The sequence below is a fragment of the Anoplopoma fimbria genome, chromosome 17, assembly GCF_027596085.1.
Source record: "Anoplopoma fimbria isolate UVic2021 breed Golden Eagle Sablefish chromosome 17, Afim_UVic_2022, whole genome shotgun sequence".
Classification (NCBI taxonomy): Eukaryota; Metazoa; Chordata; class Actinopteri; order Perciformes; family Anoplopomatidae; genus Anoplopoma; species Anoplopoma fimbria.
In genome coordinates, this window is record NC_072465.1 from 24679213 (window position 1) to 24704703 (window position 25491).

The 25491-nt window shown below is 41.5% G+C and overlaps 1 protein-coding gene across 2 annotated transcripts in view; it reads right to left on the minus strand.

The window, feature by feature from the left end:
* Positions 1-25491, minus strand: part of arhgef10la (Rho guanine nucleotide exchange factor (GEF) 10-like a) — a 108442-nt gene that overhangs the window by 41590 nt on the left and 41361 nt on the right. For both annotated transcript variants that reach the window (XM_054617083.1, XM_054617082.1), the window contains exons 16-18: positions 24525-24640; positions 23040-23167; positions 9115-9215 (exon numbers count right to left, since the gene is read on the minus strand). In XM_054617083.1, coding sequence (XP_054473058.1) covers positions 9115-9215; positions 23040-23167; positions 24525-24640 — 345 coding nt within the window. The remainder of the gene's footprint in view (positions 1-9114; positions 9216-23039; positions 23168-24524; positions 24641-25491) is intronic.

A 25491-nucleotide genomic window follows, 5' to 3' on the forward strand; every position in this document is an offset into this window, starting at 1 on the left:
TATACGAAAAAACTAGGTATTCACCGTATACATGCCTCATTTCATTCCTAAGCACCTGTGTAAATACAAAAATACTTAGTGTGATCATTAATCCGCTGTAGGAAACAGCAAAGTAAACTGTGCTACATGTTAAAACACTGTAGATTAACATCATAAACAGATTTTTTTTTAAAAGTGATTTGAGCTACATGAGCTGGAGAAAATTACAGACCATACAGATAATATATTTTCCAAAACCTCCCGCCAAAAAATACGAAAATATTGCGATTTCACTGATTTTAAACAAAACATTTGACTTCATTTGACTCAAGTGTCTGTTCTTAAAACTGCTTCACACTGGTGTCAGAGGCAAACTTTATATAATATCACAGAAAAGATCCAAAAGTCAAAAACGTACTTGTCATTTTACTGCTTAAGGTTTGCAAACATAAGGGCCTTACTGAAAGGAAATGCATGCTGAGGTACATCTGAAATTAAACGTGCATGGATGTAACAGTTCTGCTGACAGCCAAATTGGTGTAGTGATTCCTAATCAGAGGTACTTGTTCACCAGGGGTTCCTCCTGCAGTTGTGGGGGTGTTTGTGGAAAGATTGTCGAGTAGCTTAGCTAGTTTTAAACAATAAACAATACAAACAATGATTTATTAAAAAGAAAGAAACACATGGTTGTGTTTTGGAAAGAAAGAAACCCACACAAACACCATTATGAATTGGTTTGAGGAGATTTGAAGTTAATTCCTTTGGTAACAATCTAAGATTTGTCAAAACAAAAAGAGCAAACCTAGTAACATTATGACACTTTTTCTGTTTTAAAAATAAATTATAGAGTGTTCCACTGAACTGCAGTTTATTCGTATAAAGCTTAGCAGAAGTTCAGTCAGAGAGACTCTAATTACATGCTGTTAAACCAATTAGATCTTGCCACAATCTCCCTAAGCCAATCATATTGTTGCTGTCAAACTGTTAAACTGTTCTCCACTCTGCTGCGTTTTCAGTTTTCATACGAATCGATGCGACCCTCCTCCGCCCCTTCACCCCCAGTCTCCATCACATCGGTGCCCAGTCCTGCTCCACATCCCATCAGTCAGATCTTTGGAACTTCCCGAACTCACTGTGGCATCTCTACCCCTAAATATACAACGTCACGATGGGGTCTGATGGCCGAAGACACCAAAAGACTGTATTGTGCACCGTTGTTTGCTCTAAATGAATTCTCTCTCCTCCAGTGTTAGCTAAAGGCAATGAAGAGATACCACAAACTTAAGATCTGCTTTATGCACTGTGTACTCAATCCCAGCTTCTGTACGATATCTATGTATAACAACATCTTTTGTGAAGGCGGAGGGTTGGAATACTAAGTAGGGAGATCTAGTTTCGCGGTTTCTTTATTCCGATCATGCTTTTGTTTCAAGTCTTTTGCTGATGAAGATTAATTTGCGAAGCATGGCGCTCTATCAACCCCAGTGACACAAAGGGCAAAGATATAGACTAATTAAATACACCAGTGCAATTGATATTTCCCACGGATCAATGAGAGTGTGGGATCTGTTAATTAAATCCGTGATAATGTTTACTCATCATAAACATTTCCCATGTTTGAGCACAGCCAGATAGGGAGATAATCTTTGCTGTTTGACAGATTAATTTTAGGGCTGAGGGAAAATCCCTCCAGCACATACAGAGTGAATGCATTTTTTTGTTGTTGTTGTTGTTGTTGTGAGGGGGAGCTTTCTGCTAAATGTTTATATTAAAATTGGTATCAAAGGGAATCTTTCTGACTTCTTTATGGAATAGACATACTGTACTTACACAGCGGAAAACCAATACGATAGCAGTCACACATGAATTCAAGATAATGCAATTTGAACAGATGCAAAGAGATGAGCCACCAAGCAATCTGAATCCTCGGGGCTAATGAAAGCAAAGCCCTCGCAGTCCCTCCTAAAGCCCACGCAGCAGGGGCGTTTTTTTTTTTTTTTGCATCCCCCCCCCCCCCGCCCGCTTGCTTGTCTCCTGCGCAGTACACGTCTGCGTGGCACAGGTTATCACACAGTGGATTAAGAAGGCGTGTCGGAGTGTGTGCAAGAACCTCCGAGCTGCACTCTACTCATCTATTGATCCGTGTGCACGGGGAAAGAAAAAAAAAAAAAAAGCGAGAGCCCGGCACACTTAGCGGTGTAACCACAGGCAACGGCCCCCTGCCTGCCCTCTGTTCCCTGCAGTGGGACTGATTGCTTGTCTCAATCATCCCTTTCACCCCCCCCCCTTCTTCCCCTGACCAACCCCCTTTCCACCCCACCCCTCCACAGAAGAGACACACACACACACACACTTACGCCCACACAACCTCTCTTTGCCCACATCCATTCCTCTGCTTCTTGTCTGCAACGTCTCGGCAGCAATCTCTCATGATTTGACAGCCTCTTGTTCTTCTTGTGAGGGCCATCAAAGTCGGCAGCCTTAACCCCGTCTGAAAGGGCTGGGACTGCATGGTAGGAAGCAATTAATTCTGCAGTGAGAAAGCCCATTAATTAGGAAATGCTTCTGGCTATTTCTCGAAAGACCCTTCAGAAACAGCAGGGCCACTCGGAGCGGCATAAAAGATGCAGTGGCACGCCGGGTTATTAATGGACCCCGGGGCTTTTGGCGAAGCACCACCGTGGGGTAGTTCTCACTTTCTATTTCAAGGCCTCATAGCCACAGCACGTGCACGCACAAAGTGACAAACGCAGTTTACCGGGAATCAGGCATGGCTGCCACATTACATCACGTAAAGCCGGACCAAAGCCTGGCCACCAGGGCAGCTTCGACGTCGCCCTGAGGCACGACGAACACCAGTCTTGTTTTAAAGGCCACTTCCATCCACGGGCCTGCAAAATGTTACGGAAATGCTCAAGGTGCAAAGAGCGTCAAAGAAAACCTCGTAGTATTAAAAAGGCATTGTTAATGGCGGTTCACTGATAGGACTTTAATACAGCGTGCAGGAATGTCACTTTAAAGCCACTGATATTCACACATTAGCCACAGCAGTGGAATGTCGCTGTGTTTCCTCTAAATGGAGGTAACCGTATAAACACTGGTGTGAAGATGGGTTTGGGGAAAATGAGTTTTGCGATGTCTAATCACTCACTAAATCATGCATGAGAACATTAGCTATTTGTGGTGTCCACCATTCAGGGACATTCCGGAGCGCGGCGCCCATTTGGACCTAAACAGGAGCACGGTTCGGCGCGTTTGAAATGACGATTCGACTGTAGGTCTCCCCTGAGCACGGGGCAGGCCTGCCTCCGCCCGCCATGACGAGGAAGCCTCGATGACAGTACGCCATCCGTGAAATTAAATCAACAACTCACTTATTGCAATTACATTTGGTTAAATGGGAAGGCAAAGTGTGGGTGTAATACAATTAACATGTAATTGTCATCCTGACCAGGTTGGTGCTGATCTATTTCCCCAAGGGAGCCAATGAAATCCATCACCCCGCCCTCATCTCAACCGTTTGTTTTCAAGTGAATGACTCGATGAGTACCAGCGTGTCACAGTGCTGCTGTACGTGTGGTTGTGAGTAATTATTCACATATTCTGGTGTGTTATTATCAGCGTACTTTTTTCCATCTATTTATTATCTTAACCAAATTAAAACTTAACATATCTTAGTTTTAATATTGTTGAACTACACACTGAAAGACGTAGTAAGAGCAAAGCTTTCTATATCTAAGTAAATTAAAATAAGTAATATTACAACTAAAAACACTTACACAGTTGAGGTAAGACATTAAAAAGTCGAAAGATAAAACACACACATCTGACAACCTGCATCCAGTTTTAAACCTTAGAGTATTTCTGACCATGAATGTTACATGCCGTTCTCTTAAATTGTCCTAACCCTGACTCTAACCTTTCCTTAATCCGTTTTAAAACAGAAATGAGGTAAGCAATACAGCATAATCACTCAATCATGAACCATAGAAACCTTAAATGACCTTACATAACACGATCTTTGTGTGTCATCCAGGAAGAAATGCAATAAATACTATACTAAATATCAATATTTTACCTTTAGCTGTTACTGATTTGAGTTAACTTTTTGCATTTACATTCACCGTCCCAATGGATGCTGGGAGAAGCGCCCACCCCCCGCCGTGACCCTGTAGAGGATGAGGAGCTATAAAAATCAAACAGGTGGATGAACTTTGTAAAGGAAGGTCTTTCTTTTTACGAGTACTGAAAATGTTTTGTCACTCACACAGTTCAAGTATCCAAGCTGCAGTCTTTGGGTATATGACCTCCTCGCTCCTATTAGATAATCATGATGAACATTTCCATTAACCTGAGCTTGAGAGGCTACACGAGAGAAAGGATCGATGTTGCGTTGTCTGTGGACTATATAGGTTCATATCAGCCTTGAGAGAGGAGGAAGGTAAATGTGGAATGGCCATGGATGAGAGCCTTGGGGATGGGTGGGGGGGGACCAAACAAAAGAAGAAGAAATATTAGTTTGTTACATTTGCTTTCCTTCCAAATCAATACTCGCTCTCTCCATGTGGTTGTGCAGGGATTTTTAAACTTTAGTGCTATAATAAAGGATACGTGATATGAGTTACTATTGAGCAAATTGTGAAAACTACAAAACCAGCATCCTAAAGCCGGCCCATTCCCACTCCCAAATCATCAGATAGCGAGTCATGGCTACCATTAACACTGTTTTGACACTTTAGACAGACAGATAAATATTTTTTTTACTTGGTTGTTGGCCCTTTGTTGTGATTAATGTCCTATGTCCTCTTGTATGATGTGTTTGTGTTGTGCAGCAAATTGCATCAACCAAAGCATAACGTAACTCCGTACTTTATGTCACTCTTACTTTAACGCCAGTTATGTAACAATCATAGTTATTTTACTCATTTTACTTTAGAAACTACTACCAAAACCTTACCAAGTAGTTTTGTTGCATACGTAAACCTAAAAGTAAAGTACATTGGAAGTTCATTTTGAAAAGACTGTATGCATGTAACAAGCAAAAAAAAGTATGTTTCCTGTGAACACGGAAGTTTATTTTGAATAGACACGATCCATGTAACGAGCGTCCAGAACTGATGAGGCATAGTTTGAAGCAAAGGCCCACTGACGTGTTGAGACTGAGAATGTGTTGCAACAGCAGAGCAAGTAGAGGAAACATCCTGAAATTGAACCCAAGTTGCAAGCTGTCAATCATTTTAACAAGAGATGCGTGATTCAATATTTTAAAACAGGCTTTCTGGTTGAAAGATGATATCTACTCTGTGTTTTGAGCTTGACATATATAACTCATTAAAGGCTTGGTTCAGATTGCGGCCAAATACAATTTGTTTCTCAGATCAGGTCCTTAAAACAGACTATTTGCACTGTTTTTTTTTTACAAGTGATCAGATCCGATTTGACAACCTATGTGCATGAGTTGCTGTGATAACGGCGTTGACATCGGTAACTATGTAGCTACACTGGTGACGCTCTTCTCACCGGACAAACTTAAACAGAGTGAAAGAGAAAGTGCATGCCTGACAATGTATCTCTGTCCACAGTTCTCCAACATGTTGTTCTCCATAGCGCTATGCTAGTAGCAGCGTGGATTCTGCTCAGCACTTCCACACTTTCAATTCCGATTTGAGCGATCAGAGTGGCCGCACTGCGACGTACCTGTAGGCATCTCATTGGAATCGCATTTCAAAACACTCTTAAATGTGGTTTGGAACCAAAGTTTCTTGGCTGTCTATCCATCTTCCGTAACCGCTTATCCAGTTAAGGGTCGCGGGGGTGCTGGAGCCGATCCCAGCTGTCAATGGGCGAAGGCAGGGTACACCCTGGACAGGTCGCCAGCCTATCACAGGGCAAAGTTTCTTGGCTGTCTAGTGTTTCTTAAATCATTCTGGATAAAACCTGGAAGGACTAACTAAGGATGTCTTGACTAGGAATGGCCCCTGAAACTTGATTCTAAACACGTAACGTAAATTAGTTCCAAATGAGTAAAAACCCAGAGATTAGATAAGGTCCGAGTTAACAGTTCTGCTAATGGTACTTTAGAAGTTACGGAGTGAGATATCTGTGGAAAAGATCAGCGTTGCAAACCTCCTCTCTGTTTCTGTGTCTGTCTTTACACGAATGGCAGAGTCGTCCTTTACTCTGAAACGCACACAGCGACTTACTTAAAAGTTACGGATTGAAATCTCCATGTTTGAACCTCCTCTCTCAGTCTCTGTGCCTTTCTTTGTGGAGTTGTGCGTTATTATTATTACACACACCGTCTCCGGCTTATTACAGCGTGAGACACACATCACGGCAGAGAAAACAAAAGTACGGCTACATTTATTCAAATAGATGCTGATAACTGTCGTTGTCACAAATGAAATAAAACCCTCACAAGTAAGGGAGGTAATACCAGCAATTTATCAAAACACCTGGCAAACAAGCAGAACATCAATCTGCAGAAAAACACAGTTTTGACTGCGTCCTCGTAAAAAGGCAGGTAATGTTAACGATGCCATACGGAGTTTGTTAACAAGTATAAGAAAGCTAATCGTTTAGCAAATAGTTTAGCTGCAAATGTATTTTAAAGATTTTGGAACTTATTGTATTGCTGCTCAAAAAAGACTTATTTGTTTAGATACAATTTACCAAAGCAATGTTGATTTTTTTCTTAATCAATTGTCTTTTTCTCTCACAATATAATCAAAAATAACCGATAAGATTATCAATAAGTAACCAAACCTATAAGCAGTATTTCTAAGTGTACCAGTATCGATAAAATCCAAATGATACCCATCCCTAGTCTTGAGGGGGTTAATGCACCCTGTCCTCTCGTTTTACGGCCATTTTATTCTTTGCACCTCAAGGCTTGCACATAGCTTTTTTGTCATTTAGGTGATGGAGTAATAAAAGCTTTTCCTATTGTTTTTCTCATGGAAACTTGCCCTGGATAGCAGTATTGTCCAAAGGCCTAAAACCTTTCATGTGTCAATTACCAATGATCAGTTGAGTGATCTAAAACTTTTGGAAGTCAAAAAAAGGCAAATATTTAATGTTTATCTTAACACACAGGAGTGTAATGTCTGGGACAAACACCCGAGGCTACACGATAGTCGGACAGCAAATCAGACAGAGACAGATCGGTGCTGACAGCTGTACCATTATAGACTCAATCAATATGAGAGAGAAAACAATGTGCAATATTTACATTTTGCACATTATATCCTTTGTCTTCAGGGTATGTTTTCTAGGTGTAAGATCAATAAATGTTTATTTGCTGTTTTCTTGCAGAGTAAAAGCTAAAGTAATTCTGTTTATTTAATCATTTTAGAGGAGTTAGAACGGCGTACTTCCAGTCCTCCTCAAGTCATACTTGATATAGACGTTGTCTATAAACATTACTGCAGCATTGAGCTCTTCGTCCATACGACAGCTATGGACAGCAGGCATGATTTGGCTTTGAACACGTCACCCATCGTCCACACAGCAGCCATAAGAGAGGAGAGCTGCATGCTATGACTATGCCACTGTCCTCATCAGTACGCCTGCTGGGTTGCTGATAAAGGTGTGAGCAACAAGGAAAGGCTGGGAGTGCTGCGCATCACTGCAGCCACAGCGTCCTGCGTGCTCAGCCTGATGTTTTTGATGCCACTCTGACACACACCATCTACAGCGAGCCCTACTGGAGTCTACAGATGTAGTGTGTGCCTCATGTACACTCTGTACACCAACTGTGAAGGAACAGTAGACCAGCACTAGAGGGAAAGAATCCAGTGTTGTGTGTCCTTTTTTTATATTTTTAGAGCAATGTGAAAGAATGGAGAATCTCAAAATTCAGGCGAAGCGAAAGTCTCAGGACAAAGTTTGTAGCCCACCAAGTCTTCTTCTTGACCTTCATCCAGTTTTTCAGCCAGTAAAAAACAAATACAACTCTAGCCACTCATCTAAACGAGACATTTTACTCAGTGTCCTTTAATCCACCCCCAATAACTTCCTCCGAAACCTTGACTGTTTTATGAAGCTCACAGCAAAGGCCTCTGGGATGTGAGAGGCCACAACAATCAGATTGGAGCTACAGTCGAGTGTGGTGTTGAGAGACGTACCGCATGCACAGCAAACCCGGAATAAAGTATGTGTGACAAGGAAGAGCGCTCAAGGCGACGCAGAGAGTAGGACAGGATGGGGAGGGGAGGGCTGGAGTGGCGAGTGGGTTGAATATGCATGCCATCATGGACAAATAAGCAGATTAATGTCCTCGGCATTCGCCACTGGATGACAGCACGCATTGATGAACCCCAGAGAGGAAGACCTCCTCTCGCTACAGCGTGGTCAGACTGCATAGTAGGCTGAGGTCTGGGCAGAGCAAAGCGAGGGTTGGAGGAAATAGAAAAAAAAAAAAAAAAAAAAAAAAGAACTGTGCTGCTCCCTGCTGGGCAGCGTCTGGCCAGTCTTTTTTCCTGCATCAAGGTTGACCACTGCTGAGTCTCCATAATCAATGAGATGTCCAAAATTTTGAAAAAAAGGGAGGCTCAACTTTAGAAATGTTTTGGTAGTACAGAATTTAAAATGAATTTTAATGCTAGTAACCAAAGTCCTCTTACGGTAACCAAATGTTCCCTGAGTGATCTTCTTTTCACACTTGATAGAAGGTATTTTAGAACGAAGGTTAAAAGTTAAAAAGTTTGTCTCTTTCCACAGCACATAAACCTCAGATGACCCAGATGAGAGTCTGGGTTTTGCACTGATTATATAAGTTGTAACTCTAGTTGTGCACTTAGCCAATAGAGAATGAACCAAACACTGATGATGTGTCTGAGCCTCTGTCTTAAAACATTGTTATTACATTTCAGTGCATTACATCATCCTGTTTAAATAGAAATGGCATCGTAATCCTGTCTGTGTGTGAATGCCTGTGTGTGTGTGTGTGTGTGTGTGTGGGCTTGTTTTAGCTGTCTTGCGAGGACATACATCTGTTTACACAGTCACGTTGTGGGGACTCGCCTTCCTTTTAAGGACAAAATGCATCATAACGAAGATCATTACATTTGAGTCATGAAAACACAACTGTGTGTGTGTGTGTGTGTGTGTGTGTGTGTGTGTGTGTGTTCTTACGTTGTGCGATCTTGGCCAAGTGCAGACGGTTGACCCAGGAGATCTTACTAAGGGGGCTGGGAGTGTTGAGGACCACCATGAAACTGACAGGACGCCCTGACCTGCAGAGAAACAAACAGATGTATTGATATTTTTTTATGTTTTGTCACAAAGTATTCACCAAACAACACAGAACATGAAGATTATTGCTGGATTAGTCTCAGGTTTTTCATTTCAATATTCAGATCAGACAGACAGACAGTCTCTGTTGTTGAAGTGACCCTGGTATTTATTAGGATTTGACACCAATACAGACAGGGACTTCTGCATGTCATTGTGTAATCCTGTTTTGTGTAATGACAATGAAGCATCCATGGTTACAGGTGTCTTTTAAAGTCATGTCTATCCGACCATGTCTCCTAAAAATGTATTTTATAAATGACATTTTCTCTCAATTTTGTAGTGCTGACGAACATAATCACAACCTGGATTATGTTCACACAGTTTTTGGGGATTAATGAGGTCTTTACCCAACCTTAACCAAGTGCTGCGAGCGCCAACCCATAATCATTTCACAGTTGAATAATGCAAGCAGATCTTGTATTGCAAGATCTGATATTCAAGTGTTAAACAAATGAAATTTATTGTCTAATAAACATTTGCAAATACGTTCAGTATCAACATTTTTGCAAGTCACTTGACACTTTAACTGCCATCATTTCCTCATTATGGTAGTAGAAAGTGTTCTGAACTGCGATACAATTCCTTGAAAAAGGATTTGCTAAAATGTATTACTTGCCGTTATATCTATCTTTATTTTTAGGAGACAGGGAAACTTAAGCATCAAAATCTGTTGCAGGTCTTTGGGAGCACTACAGCATTTGTGAAAAAAGTGAAGGGGAAAAGAGAAAACATTGAGAAAAGAGAAAACATTCACACCCTGTCAGCCTTGTCAGGGCTGAAGATCCCAAGTTTGAAAATGAAAAAATCTGGAGCATGAAGTTAGAAAGATATAACCTCGCTGCTCATCCCTGCATGAGGCTAACGGCTAAAGGCTATATTAACTGCTACTAGCATAGCACATCCTAATCCTATTTTTTTAACTGTCTATCTTGAGTCCAACAATATATATATAGGCTTGCAATGCTCAATTGATGGAGAACCGTTGTTACCGTAATGTTACTATAGCTAGATACTGTAGTACGTCCTTGAAACACAGTTATAACAGTAATTAAATTGAACCAAATGTCAATGTGAGTTATTTCTTCAAGTTATTCATTTATGCTAAAATACCTGCTTACAAGTCAGCCATGTGGAAAATTGTTAGAGTAAATGTCAATAAAGCACAGTGCGTAACCTGCAAATCAATATGAATGTGCAGGCTCTTTAAAAGAGGTTTGCACAAATATTTAGGCGTCTATCGACAAAACGAGACAGCAGAGGGGAATTCAACAGGTGGAGCTCTGAATGCTGAAAACATCTCTGAATTAACTGTGCATTGGATTATTTTTGCATGCCACTAAAAGCATTAATGGCCTTGAATAAAAACTGACAAACTAATGCTTGTGAATCCAATAAACTCTGTCACTTGTATGCCAGGATAGTATATAGGAAAGATTAATCTATTTGGCATTTTAACAAAAAAAGTTTAAATATTTTTAAGTATTATTTTATTTCAGTTATGGTTAAAAATAAAAAACAAACAAAACAAAGAATATTCCAGCTTCACAGGCAAATAGTGACACTTTCCAGTCCTAGTAAAAAATCACTTACTAGTGGCAACATCAAAGATTTTCTTTTAAATAAATGATTTTGTTTAGTTTGTTTTGCTTCCCAAAGTATTCTGGGACATGTAGGAAAAAAACATATTTTTTTTAAATAGGGTGCAGCAAGATTAACCAGGACGGAAATCTTAAGGACCTCCAATGTGACATTAAATTTCACCCTACAGATCACAAACTGACACTAAAATAATGCTGAAATGAGGATAACACAACTGTCCCATCATCTCTTAATTTACCCTGAACAGCAGGATATAATTGACTAGGGTGTTTGACTGCCTAACAGAGCAGAAAGGTGTAGGATTTTGATATAAAATTGGGCAAAAGTGCATGTTTAACATGTGCTGTAGATGTGCTGTATCAAAACAGAGAGCGGAAAAATGCAGTCAGAGCACCAACAAGGAAAAGAAATGTTTCATTTCATGGGACTTAAAGTTTAATAGATCAAGATCGGGTTTTTTTCTGTCAGAAGAGCTGCTTGCCTGCTTGTAGTTTCACAGAGGTTCAGTGCAGTAAGCTTGGGCTTTATGATTTCAGCCTGCGACATTCAGGGCAGCTTGCGTCGGCCGCACAGCTTGGTCACAGTAAATCGCTTCTAGGTGGGATCCGGCGCTCCAAATGTCACTAATGTGTGGACTCCGCTGGGATCGGGCACAAGTAGTGCACGCTGTGATTAGTGAAGGTTTTTTGGTGCCAATTCATGCTCAGACACAATAGGAGACCAGATCTTACAGGAGATGTGTGTGTATGTGTGTGTCTTAGTGTGTATGTGAGAGAAAATCATGGCAGCCAAAAGAAAACAGGTGAGCTTGAGACAGAAATGCACTTCCCCCTACAATGTAAAAGATCCAGGGAAATAAGTACAATTTTTACTTTGACAAGTTCAATACTATAATTTCAGATTTGAAATAACTTAAAGATCTTTCGACTTAAAGAAACTCAGAGGAGAAGGATACAAGGCATAACTTACCATCCAATCACACTAACACTCGTACACATAAATGCATACAATATATCATACATTTATATCACTCTTATTGTGTACTTTGTTATGTTGATGCTTTGGCCATATTGTACTTGAATCAATCATGCCAACACATGCCCCATTGAATTTAAAACTTGAAATTGAAAGAGAGAGATGTCACGTACTGCCACAAGAAAAGGGACAACCAGTAGAATGTAGCTGTACAATATTCAACTTTACAAACATTTTTTATAATAAAGCTGATTATTTAGATAAATTTCTTGCAACGATGTGTGCTTCTGCTCATGTTTGTGCTAGCGACTAGTGGAGTCAGTATATGGAACGAACTGTACTTTTGCATATTTACATAAATTAAAAAACGTCCGTCTTAACTGAACATTCTTTACCCTGTTTTGTGTGGCATGTAACAGCTTTCTTGGCTTTTTTTTTTATTCTCAAAAACCCTTTTACTTGGTCTAACAAAGGGGAAGAGGGCACAACCAAACGTGCAAATTGACCGAGGAGAAAAAAGCATTACGCTGCAGGAGTGGTATGAAACGTTTCTATGAACCTCTTTCGCCTTGAAACTGGGTCGGCCATGGAATCCATGGTAGAAGCCATGAATGCAAGTTGACTGCACCTGCCATTCTCTGCAAAACAGCAAGCTACAAACTTTTAAGAGGCTTACAAGCCTGCAGGGGGTGAGCGTTTGATGTTAAAAACATAGTTTTTTGGGTGAACCAGTCCTTTAACCGCAAAATAAACAAATTCTGGTAAACAAAAAAAAACAGCTTAGTGATTGCTGCTCATGAATTAATGACTGCGTTCAAGAATTTAATAAATTAAAACAGAATCATTAACAAAAGCTAAAGAGACAGATGTTTTGTTGTTTTCATGACTGACTAATCTATGCATATATTTCCGTTATAAATGTTGAAAAATGTTCTGTCTTCCTCCCCAATGTAATGCATGTGAGCATAGTTTGCTTAAGGCCTTGCAACATGTCAGATCACACATCTTTATACTGGAATTTGCATTTTGCCCCGGTCCCTGTATGGTAATTTAGGTGATTTTGACAAGTGGTAAATATGTTACCAGTGTCAACATTTCCTTTAAGGGGTGAGCATGTGCATATGTCTTTGTGGTTCCAATGCAGAATTAAAGCACCGACTATTTGGCAATGTCACATCTAAAAAATAAAACATTCTGACTTTGACTCTGAAAACTACTTTTTATTTTGTGATGCAAAAATCCCTGAAAACTGCATTTAGGAAGTGCATCTGAGGGAAATTGGTGCCAGTAGTCTGCAAAATAAAATGAATTGAAATCTACTTCTTTAGAACTGATCCAGAAAATGGAGGTGTGTCCTAAACTGACCAGAATGTAATATGAAATGATTTTAAATTTAATTGAATGGCTTTAATTTGAGGTGATACAATTAGAAACAGATTATTATCCAAAATGTCACTTCAAACTTGGTTTCAATCAATTGGTTTCAAACATAAAGTGTGTCTTGTTTAATAATAATAATAATTAAGCCTTTATTAGTCCCACAATTGGGGAAATTACAATTCTCTGCATTTAACCCATCCCGGAGGAGCAGTGGGCTGCTAAGAAGCGCCCGGGGAGCAACTTTAAGGTGCGATGTGTAAGATCTGGCCAGGATTTTAGTTTAAACCATCAGGGCTGTCGTGTCTTGTGTTGCGATTTATTCCTCAAAAGGCAATAGTGAGTCACCGTAGAGTCCAGTACTCAGTCTAGAGAACAAAGAAGTAGAGCTGCACAAGGGGATGTCAATAATACATCCATGGTCCGTGTAGGTTTTAATTGTTTATTGGATTGAATCCAAAGTGGAAGGCAAGATAAAATCACACTCCAAAAATTGCGCCCTCATCTCGACTGTTTAGTTAGGAGTAGAGCCTTCAGCAGCTCTGGGAAACATAGCTACGGCCATTTAGCAGTTGGCCAAAATTCAGCCAGTGCAAACCCCAGCAATGGGGGTCCGATCCCGGGAGACCGATTCGACTACTCGCCAGATAAGCAAACTTTCTGTTGCTGCCATTACACAAGTTAGACCCAGCGCTCCAGCAGCCAGCTGGGACTCCAGGCGCTGAGGTTTGTGCTGGCTGAATACACGTTGTTGCAGCCGCTGACTGGGAGTCCATGTCCCAGAGCTGCTGAGCTAATGGGTGGGCGCTTAGCTGCGGGGAGGACAAGATGAAGGTTATGGATCGTTTTCTCGTACAACCATGGTTATTGGCACAAACATCTAGATGGCTAGGATGGTCTGGGAGTTGTCGGTATTGTCGTCCTAGAACTTAAACCGTTCCATAGTGTCTTTTCAGATCATTAAAGTTGATTGTAACATCTTTGGTGGCCTATAAAATGTCTAATTCAGCGTTTGGGTGTACTTAGCTCCACTGTCTGGTTTGACCTCTGGTTGTAAAAAGGCAACTGCCAAAAACCAAGACGGACCGACCATACAGCACTATCCCAGCCTAGCAAGGGAGCAAGGGACCAGTAAAACAAATTAATTTAATGTGTTTCAACGTTAAACATCTGAACATTTTCTTTAAGAAACACATGTAAAGACAAGGGACTTTAATATTGCTGACTGTTCAATTGAGGATGCAGAACAGTTTCATACTGGCACAAAGATGATTGTTCTTCTCATTTGTCTCAGTATAGAACAATAAGGGTCAGGATCAGATTTTAAGCTGCAGATTTCACAAGGTCACAAAGTTTCTCATCTAGTTTTCTGACCACAAAACAAAATCTGCAATGTCATGTCCTCATGGACACTGTTTTTTTTTTTTTTTCTTCAGATCATTCCAGCTGCTGTGCTATTATTTCAGGAAGGGAAGAAGGGGAAAATCTATAGAAGCTATCCAAAGAAAGACATACTGCTGAATATATCGATCAGTCACTGGTCAAAACCAGCCGGTTGTCAGCTGATAGGCCGGATTGGTAAGTCCCATATATACGATTTCAATGGCAGCTGGAGCACACAGTAGAGCCACAAATATCACGGTGTCGGTGTGGTTCTTCTTCAGCGTCAATGAAGAAGACATAAAGCTTGTAAAGTGGGTAATACTGCAACTTATTTTCAGTTGGATTCATTTGTCCGGTGACCTGGAGCGCTTTTACTTTGAGTTGTGTTTGACAGTGAGAGAACGTTTCGTAACTGGCCCTTTCGGAAAAAATGGGAGTTATTTCATAATCAAAGTTTTATTGTGAACATAAAATTGAACTTTCCAAGGAAGAAAAAAAAAAGTTACAAAAATATTTGCAAGGGTTGTACTAAAAAAGAAAAATAGGGACAGGAAGGTCAGATTTTCAAAAATGTCAGCTCCGTAAAATTGCCATTCTGCCCATCTCTAATAAAAACATGTTATGAAACACAATGGGTATGATTTCTTTAGACCAGGAGCTCAATACATGACCGCAGTGACAAACCAGCTCTCACTTTTTAAGGACACTCAACCTGAATACCACCTATAGTGTTCCAAAAATGGAAATTAACCAATAAATAAGCATTGGTATGTCTAATGAGTGATTTAAGGTAGTTCACCAGTCCAGACCTAAACGCTCCTCCCAGGGAAAAGTGTTTTCGAGAGGATTTTCTTTTAATGGGTTAAAGTCAGAGCCATGACTTAAAACCAACAAATGACAGCAAAGAAACAAATGATGGACTTTATGCATGCAGAAGTTGTGTAACTGACAAACTCAACTCCCAACTTTAAATTCACACCTTAACATTAGGCTTCCTCAAGCAATTATTTAGTGAAATGTATGTCAGCCTGTTAGACCACTCGCCATACCTTCTGTGTTTAAATATTTCTCTCCTGTCAACTAAAATAAAGTAACTCCTTTATGCTGAGCCGGCTAAAGTCAGACTGGCAGCGTCGGCCCTGAGTTAGCAATGACTCAGCTGGTGTCCATTGACTCGGGCACTCTGTTGTCTGGATTGATCAGGCTTTAATGGAAATACAAGCACAAGTGTCTGGCCAAGGATGAGGAGTCGTTTTTTTTTTTTAAAGCACTAAGCAGCATAACAGCATGTCTCAGTAACCTGTTCACATATTCCACAGTGATTCTGAGGCGATGAAAGAAAGAAAAAGGAGAGTGCAAGAGTGTGCCTGGGAGAAGAAGGTGGGAGGGGGGGGTGGGGGGGGAGCTGCGATCTCGGGCACACATAAGGAAGACAATTTCTCATTCAGAAATCATTAGAAGGTAATAGATGGGAGAAGAGTGCGCAGCCTGAAATTCTGCTTCTGTCATACCGCTGCTGCCCGCTTCAAATTCATTTTCATTTCATAAAGGGTGGAAGGAAAAACGGTAGAGAGAGAGAGACACCCACATGGAGAGAAACAGAGAGAGAGAGAGAGACAAAAAAAGCAGTCGGGAACAGGAGTGAAGTGAGATCTCAAACTTCCTTGACATGCTGAAAAAGTGGAGCTTTCACACAGAGGTGTAATTCATACCATTCACTGCTTAAATATAGCAGTGGGTAATTTGCCGAAGACAGAAGCGGAGACGGGGTGTGACGAGAACACAACGGCTCACTTGGTTGGGTTCCTTAGCCAACACTTCATGCCCACACGGCCTCAAACATGCCAAACCGAGCGCAGTCTCTCCGATTCCTCCCTCCTGCCCGCTGATTGACAGCCGCAGTGCAGGTGTGGTGCACTGCCAGAATAGAGAACTAGACCGGGGCATGCTGGCAGAGGAGAGACGGGGGCGAGCTGAGGAGAAGAAGAGAAAGAAGAAAAAAAAAAAGGGGAGGAAAGATGGGGGAGAGGGAGCGAAACGAAGGAGCCGGGCCCAACTGATTTATGGGAGCAGGTCAGTGCCGGAGCACACGTGTGACACTAATGCACAAGGACGGGACAGATGTAGGAGTGAGTGCTGAGTGGCAGCCTGTCATGCACCCATCATTCAGTTCACCTCCACCCTCCGGAGAAACAAACAGTCGGAGGGAAGGCGTGCTCTGCAAATAGTGGGATGAGTTAAAGGAGGCGGCTCAGCGTGAGAGAGAGAGAGTTCAGCTAATTCTCAACGGACTCGACAGTCAGCCACGGACGAATGTTATAATGGAGGCGGACTTTAAGTGGGTTCAGACTCAATGTGATTCATAGACGTGACAGGGTTGTATGCAAAATTATAGAGCGGATACAAAGGGACACAGGATTCAATGAAGGCATCACAACATGAGCCTGCAAATAATAAATAAAATGTAGAGTTCCGAGTAAGATATCATAAATCCGTCTGTACAGTCAGTACATTGGCTATTTGTCAAGTGAGTGAATAAAGTGAGGTAAAATTGGACGCTGACTCTGAACCCATGTTTAGACTGCAATACCCTGAGGAGTTGTCCTATTACACATACACAAACACACACTTTAACACACTATTCCTGTGTGCGATGCAAGATAATGAACATGTATTCAATCTGGTTTGACTTCACAAGTACTTTTAGTAAAATACACGTCTCTGCTGAAACATATAATTATATCAAAACTGGTATAAATATGTGCTAAACAAGGTTGTTAAGTGTTCTTTGGTGTTTATTGTAACGTTAGCTACCAGAGGGTGGGGGACCTGCTGCAGAAATGAAATGTTTCTGCAGCAACTCACATTAATTGGGTTCTAGTTTCTTTGTAATTTTGCACAGCTGAATTGAAAGCCCAGATGTCTAAATCTTAGCCCCAAATATCTACTTGAGGTTATTGTCACCCCGTTGTGCATATACAGTAAATAGGGGTTTTCACAGTTTGCATTTGGTCAGATTTGTGTGGTATCAAATAACTGAATTAGGACAGCATGAAAATTCAAGTTTGTGTTTGGAGCTTATTTTCTCCACCTATAATTTCCTTGCTTGGTATGTTTGCTGAAAGGAAGGCGCACATTCGTCTTGCTCATCTGTTCAAGATTTATATGAAAAATAAAAATGCTTGTGTTTAGTCTTCATGCTCACACAGGTTTTGTGTAGGAGGACTTTAATTCCCTGACCTGCCTGACCCTTTTAGAAGAAGGAGTGCGCTTCCCCTTTCAAATATCTTTGTGGCTAATTTTCCTGCTGTAATGTACGCCAGTTCCAAATAAGTTAATGTTTACTTGTTTCTCTACTTCAATAACAATATTCATGTTTTGCTTATGTTTATTAAGAGTCTACATGTGATTAATATCTCTTGTCAAAGTGCATTTGACTACCAGTTGGCTCCAAATGAGGGGAGATTGATGCCACCTGGGTCAAAGTGGCACTAATTTCCAGAGATCCATCCTGATTGGCCACAAACAGCAGGTGTCAGGGTATAAAAGGTCATGGAAGACAACAAACTGGTTGGTCCGTTTGTCACTCTCCAGGAAAATGGAGGGAGGCCAGTGTTTTGTGCACCAGAAGGATTTTTTTTTTCTGAGTTGTGTATAGAGGACTCTAAGTTTTTATTTGTGTTTGTTTAAGGAGTCAAGATTAGAGAGTATACGTATTTGTACCACAAAACAAGACAAATCATTATAAGCCATCCATATTCAAATTAATCTAGGGTAAAAAATAAGATTTGATTAAATAACTGTGTAAATAAATCACTTTAGCAGCGTGTTTCCCAATTTGTTTTGACAAATCAAGCAGAAACACAAACATTTCCACTACAGTTGACCAAAGAAAATGAAGCGCAGGTGCCTTTCAGCTCTAGCCCCACTGCACCTGATAACTGTCTAAAAGTGGAGGACTGTGGTTATTCTTGGTCTTTCCCAGGTGTGAATGTGTCCACATGTGTGAATGTGAATAAAGAAGGAAAAAACAAAACAGCAAATAGTGCCTGGAGAAAATAAGGCTGAAAAACATTGGAGTGGAGGTTGGGTGGGTTACAGAGGTGCAGTGCTATTCACTTACTGTAACACACTAAAGTAAAAGGATGTGACAGATGTGATAGGAACACTTTGCCGTCTTGTTAAGTATTTTTTGCCGTCTTATTTACAGTTCGAGGAGAAGACATAGTTCATCTCTGTGAGATCAGTCCGGGACAAAAGTGTTCCCTTAAACACTCACAAAACAAGACTTTGTTAAATCCTTTGTCTGGACCGTGGATGTTCAGTGTGCTGAATTGTGACCAGATTTTCACAGGAATAGTCAGCTATAGTGTCAGTGTAAATTTCTTTTCCATTAGCTCTGTCAGCACTGTTCAGTTGCTTGCACTGTTAGCATTGGTTGAAATATTTTCGAGCTCCCCTTAAATGTATCAAATGAGGCTTTCTGGGTTGAGCTCTGTGAGGAGAGTAACGACCTCATACGTTCTGAGGAAGTGGATCAGATATTTGATCACTGAGTCAAAAGACCTAACGTCCATTTTGAAAGAGCAACACTAAAGTGGAAACTCAAACTCGACCTACCAATGATGTAACTTTTTGGGCTGGCCCCCGCTTTGCTACAGTCCAGCAAAAACATAAATGGAGTATCCAGAGTAAAAGGAACACTGAAAATACATGTTGCTGTTCATTGATTTGTCATTTTGTCATCAACACTGTCAACAACTCAAATCAATTTCCACACACCCCCATTGTATTGAGGTGGAAGCAAAAAACTGAGAGGTTGAAATTTCAAAATCTGGCCAAAAAATAAATAAAAACTATCTTGAAGTCTAGAATTTAAGTATCTTTTTCTGTAATTTGGATAAACCAGCCCAGTGAGTGGGATTCTGCCATACACCATCCACAGCACACCTCTCTTAATGCAGTACAAATGGAACCATCATAGAAACCCCTCTGATGTCCAGACACTGAAATATGTTCACATGGACCCATCTTTGGCATATCTGTTTGGGGTAAGACTCTCAGCCAGATGGAGTCCAAAACATTCATGCTAGGACTGTGAATGTAAGGTCTGCCATTAGCCTTTAAGGTAGCAGGCACAGCCTCCAAAAAGGGGCCTGTGGAAAAAAAAAAAAAAAAAAAAAAAGCGGCTGCAGGCTTAACAATGCTGTTCCTATGTGTCTATGCCTGTGGTTGCTCCAGCAGACGCAGTAAAAAGAGGATGTTAATGAACTGCTGTCACACGTAGGCTGGTGCCTTTGAGGCAGCAGTCAGGATTCTCTCCACGTACTCGGTCTGTTTGCAGTGTGGAGGCTGTGATGTGCTGCCTGACTGCAGAGAGACGCTCGCAGGCAGACATGAGGGGACCAACTCAGTACAGGGGGTCCCTGCTGCGGCCCCACTCTCTCACCAGAAGAGCAAAGGCTCGGCTCTGCACTAATGTGTGTCTGTGTGTGTGTGTGTGTGTGTGTGTGTGTGTTGGGGTTCTTTGTCTGAGATTCACGCTGGCTTGTGTGCAGGTGTGCCGGTCAGCAGCAGGCGCGTGTGAATAAATGTAGTAAACACATACAGACTCCGGAAGCACTCGTGTGCCCTGTAGATTGTTGCTGAGATTAGTAACAAAACAGATAAGAGTAACACGGGGAAAACCGACGTGTGACTGTGCGGGTGAGTTCGTAAGAGAGACAGAGCCGGTCTGCCCGCTGATCTCCCCTGCAATCTGCCACTGCTGCACCCTGGGTAGTGTCAGGATGGCTTGGGTACCCCTGCTGTGCCACCTGTCAACCCCGAGCCCCCGCGGCGCACTGCCGGTCCAGCCACACCGACTCCAAGGCCCAGCATCAATTAGATTTCTATCACGCAACCAAGATTGGTTCTTTTCCCAACAGAAGATTTCTCTCTTTCAGATGACATTGTTAGCTTTTACCTCTCGACAAAAAAACCCACTATGTGGCCATCTCCAGGTTCAGCAAAGGCTTTGCTCTACATTATTTAAGTAAATGTTGCTGATGACATTATCACAAGAACTGAGCAAATAGGGTACCCCTTGAAGGGGAATTCGGGGTCTCTCTTGTAAGCTTGACATCTGGCTCCACCAAACATCTGAGTAAGCAGATTGGCCCTGCAGGCCTGGTGTGACAGCTGACGACGAAGCTGGGAGATGTGGGAGAACTGATCTGCACAGCTCCACTGCTCAAGCTGTCACTTTAGCTTGGCTTGGCACAGTTTGATTCTCCCTGGCTCCAAAGCATTAGGCCCACTCTTCTGACTGCCGCTGCCCTGCCGGCACCGAGCCAAGTCTTTCATGGGGGAGGTCGATCATCACTCTTGCTCTTTCTTTCTTCCTTCCTCTCCTCCTCCTGCTTAGTCTCCCCCAGCAGGGCTCGGGCTTCTCTATTGCAATCTTTCCCTTTTTGTCCTCCCCTGCCTCTTTCTTATCCTTTCCCCACCAGAAGCCACAAAATGGGATCCATTATAATCTGCCATTATTTGCTATTCCCAGTTCCTGTGCAGTACTATAAGCTACTCATATGCTCTCTCCTTGCCGTCTTTGTTCTTCTCTAAGTACGCATTCAGTCATTCAGTAGTCACTCCACCCACCAGGATCCACTTTGGCATGTTATCGCAACCATTTAAGATCCTGAGTATGACAAGGTAAATTGCAGTGGATTGGATATATGCTCAGCTGAACAAAACTGTGGACATAAAATCTAAACTGTATAAGTTATAAACTTACAGTTTACTTAAATGTTAAATGAAGTGTTTAACATTTGGATACCACACAAGCAGGAGATGAATTACAGCATTTACTACTTTGCCAAGTGCAGAACATTTGGCTTTTCAGCACAGCCACTGTAAACATTAAATAATATGGCTCTTAGTTGAGCAATTCAGAAAAGTTCTGCACTGGGGTCCAATATTAGGTAAAAGCTAGTCCTATTGCCACAGCGCTGAGTCAGCAGTAAAGAAAGGTCTGGCTCCACACATCATCATTCTGTTAAAGGGGAAAGAAAACGCTCTGGCTTATTTTGTATTTCTTTAAACCAATCTCAATTTCTGGGGACGTTGTTAAGCCCTGATGCAGCAAAGGTGCATGGGTATGTAAAAAAATGAACCCTTAAACCGTAAATAATCATGTTGACCGATTCATATTATCAGTTAAACAGTTTAACTAAAACTCGCTTACTAAAAAATATGAAAAAAAGCAGAGCAAAACCAAGAGAGTAGCAACTTGTCACTTAAAGCTCAGGCCTCCTTAAGTGAGACAGGGCCATTGTTGTTGCTAGCTTTTGTGCTAACCCCATTCACTTTGCATTTAGCAGGCTAGCAAGACAGAGGAACTTGTCTTGGGTCGAAGGGGTTGAAGCATTTATTTACTGACACAAAGACTGTACCCACAATGCACCACTACGTTCACAGTCGTTAAATATACTGCTAACTTCTCGACTGAATACTAGGTAACGTAACACCGGGCCTGCACTTCTCTAGCCTGATCCCTGACCCCAACCTAGAGGCTAACTCATTTATGTGTTGTAAACTTATTGGTTAACTCTTCCGGATGGGTGAAACAGTGACAGTTGACTTTTTTTGTGCATACACTGCAGCTGGCATTAAGTGATGAATTAAACCTTTTTTTTTTTTTTTTTTGCATCGGTTATTGTTGCAGAATGGTTGGCTTGTTAGCACCTCAACCACAGCACCCCTGCATGCTATGCGCTAATCCTGACAGTTAGCGGTTAATGATAGATTTACAAGGGTCGGCTATCAGTCGGAACAAAGAAATCTAAATTAGCAACGCCTTACGGTGCCCTTGCAAAATAGGTAACGCAGATAGCGCAAGGGGAGGAGAACGATGCGTGGGATAGGCGGCGGCTTGTACCCACAGCTTACATCCGGTGAGTCAGACTATGTAAACGCTGCAGCAAAAAGTGCCTCATTTAAATCCTGCAAAAAGGAACATTCTGCGGAAGCTACTCATTATTCTGTGCAAGTACAGAGGGAGATGAATTATTTGAGTCAGGTAATTATCCAGTCGCGACAGAATAAACTGTTCTCGCCTCTGATCTGCAAAAGTTCAGATCTAGGTACCCAAACATCACCACCACGTCCTATTTTTTAACCCATTCCTCTCTTTCCTTTTTTTTTTGCATTAAAATGTGTGTCACTGGCTGTTATCTTTTAGTGGTGAGCATGACGGCCTGCTTCTGCCGATGTTCGTCTACTTATTTTATCATTGAAACCTTTTGTGGAATCACAAATGTTGCTGTACTCTCATCTTTAGAAACTTTTTAAATCAGTTACCGGCCTAGAAAAAAACCTCAGGCTGCTGTTTATGTTCCCACACCCACACATTGTACTATGAGCACATCTGTATTTTAGACACTACTCACTTGTCTGGCCTGCCGGGCACCTGCAGGCGTAAGCGACATTTGTTAGCACTCTGGATCTGTTCTTCTTTGATGCGGATAAGCCTCTGCAGAGCCAGACACCAGTCCTGGGCCACAGTGGTGTTCAGGTTCTTTGATGGAAAAAAAGAAACACACACACACATACACAATTAAAACTTGTTTCTCGGCTGAAGAGTTCAGGAGGTCATCTCACCGAGAAGTGAACGAAGCATTGGAAAAAACTGTAGATATACTAACATATTTATATTCTTACACATCCATTGCAGTACATTATTAGACGCTACATGGTTTATCCCCTCAAAGGTAACTTTGAATCACCTTCAACATCGAAATGAATTCGACAGTAAAATCTTGTCCTTCAATTCAAACAGCATCGAATCAATTTTCTGAAGCCAATGAGCTGTGCAGAAGTATTTTGTCTGTTTGTTCGGTGGACAGTATGATAACTGTGTGGAAAGTGAAAATCAGTCATCTAGTGCCGAGCTAATATCACTCCTCCTGAGGACAATGTGCTCATTATGCAGGGAGGCTAAGGTGCCACCATTAGCCTGAGAGGCTCTTTGGTGATTGCTGGAGTATACCTCCCTGGCTGTGTTATGTAGAGTATGGTACAGTTAATGTGTTAGTGGCAGACTACTGGGAAGTGTCCTGATTTGAACACAGCAGGAGGGGCCACTACTGGTTTCTATCGCAACATAGCAAATCTGACACTTCTATCTGGAATACCAGTGGGGAAAATCTCAATTCCCAACACTGTGTCATTGTTGATGAAGAGATAGATGGGAGGCTTCATGCTTTTAAAAATGGAGGATTCAAGAAGAACATGGATTTTTGATGGATAAATTGTGATCAAAGAGCAGCCTCTCTTTGATCACAATTTATCCATCAAAAATCCTTTTTACAATTTATTTAAAAGAGATAGAAGAGAGAGAGATTTCACCAAATGGTTATTTTGTTTGTACCATCAAGACTTTATGTCTTAGTTTGGACTGAATTCGGCCAATCAAATCAGCTATGCATACTTCAATTTTGTCTTTGCCGCCTCTGTGATTCTTTGGTGTTTTCTCAGGGTTTAGGAGCTCTTGTTAAGTAATCTGACACTCACAGAACACATTCCATCTTTCATATACACGTATTTTTAGTCAATATCTTGCGCTAACTAACTTATTAATAATTTGTGACACTGAGACAGTTTTCAGTGTCAGTGAACAGGGAATATCACGTTTGAAGGTCAGTCTGGCGGCTCTTAAAGAAAGCTTTGAGAGAGCAGGGATGTGTGTTTTCGTGGTGTGATAAATGTAACAAACTGTGACTTCAGTGACAGTGGGAATGAGGAAAACTACGCCTGAGATGTTACCTTTCAGATGACTTTGTTGCATTATAGGCTCTATGTCGTATGATACACATTTTCCCTGTGAGACGGTGCAGGCACGGTAAAAAGTGTAACATGAAGGGACATGTAGGTACCTGGTACATCCCCTGCAGAGTGCCCACGAGGAGGGTGACCTCCTCCACCACGGAAAGGTCATGTTGCAGCTCCTGCAGCTCCTGGTAGAGCCGTGGAGGGCCGAGGAACGCTTTGCCTGAGAAGATGGGCAACAAGCAAAGCCTCAGAGTTTGTAATGACACCATCGCATTTCATATTCTTATGCAAAAGAAAAATGGAAGTACACCTAGTTAATGTTATAAAGTAATCCAAAAAATGCCATCACAGTTTCACAAAAGGTGATTCTTAAAATTGATTGTTTATTTTTACAAACAGTCCAAAATCAAGAGGGGTTCAATATACATGGATAAAAATCTGAGAATTCTCTACTTTGAAAAGCTGGAACCCGTGAATGTTTGACAAATGACTTGATAAACAAACTGTTGTCAATCATTTTTTTTACAACTAATCATTTAAACGATACAATCTCAATAACGTATACATTAAACATGTATGGTTTATTGACCAACTATCTAATGTTCCAGATTGAAGTCTTCCAAACACTTAGAGGACACCGTGACATTGCCGCTGAGAACTAGTGGAAGGGCAGACAGAAAAGTTCCCTTTGCTGAAACTCCAGAGGCACGAATAAAAGAGGTTCGATGTGCAGATGGATCGATCTTCATTATTTGTTGAACTACAGAGAATGAAATTATGGGTAAAAAAAAAAAAAAAAACAGATGGAGAAACTGTTATTCAGGGCCATGATGCCCTTTTGCTGGCCAAAAGGAATGCAGGTGTCTCATTAGACGCAAAATTCAGCATCGATTTGAGGCCGGCTGCCTTTAAAGTCTCTCTCTCTCTCTCTCTCTCTCTCCCTCTCCTACTGCTGCCAATCGATAGCTGTGTCTCCTCCTCCTGTCTGCCGTCCTCCGTCCTGCCTCCCCCGGCCCACATCTCCCGCGGCAGCAGGCTCCATGAAAACTGGCTAATTAAATTCTGCAGGTA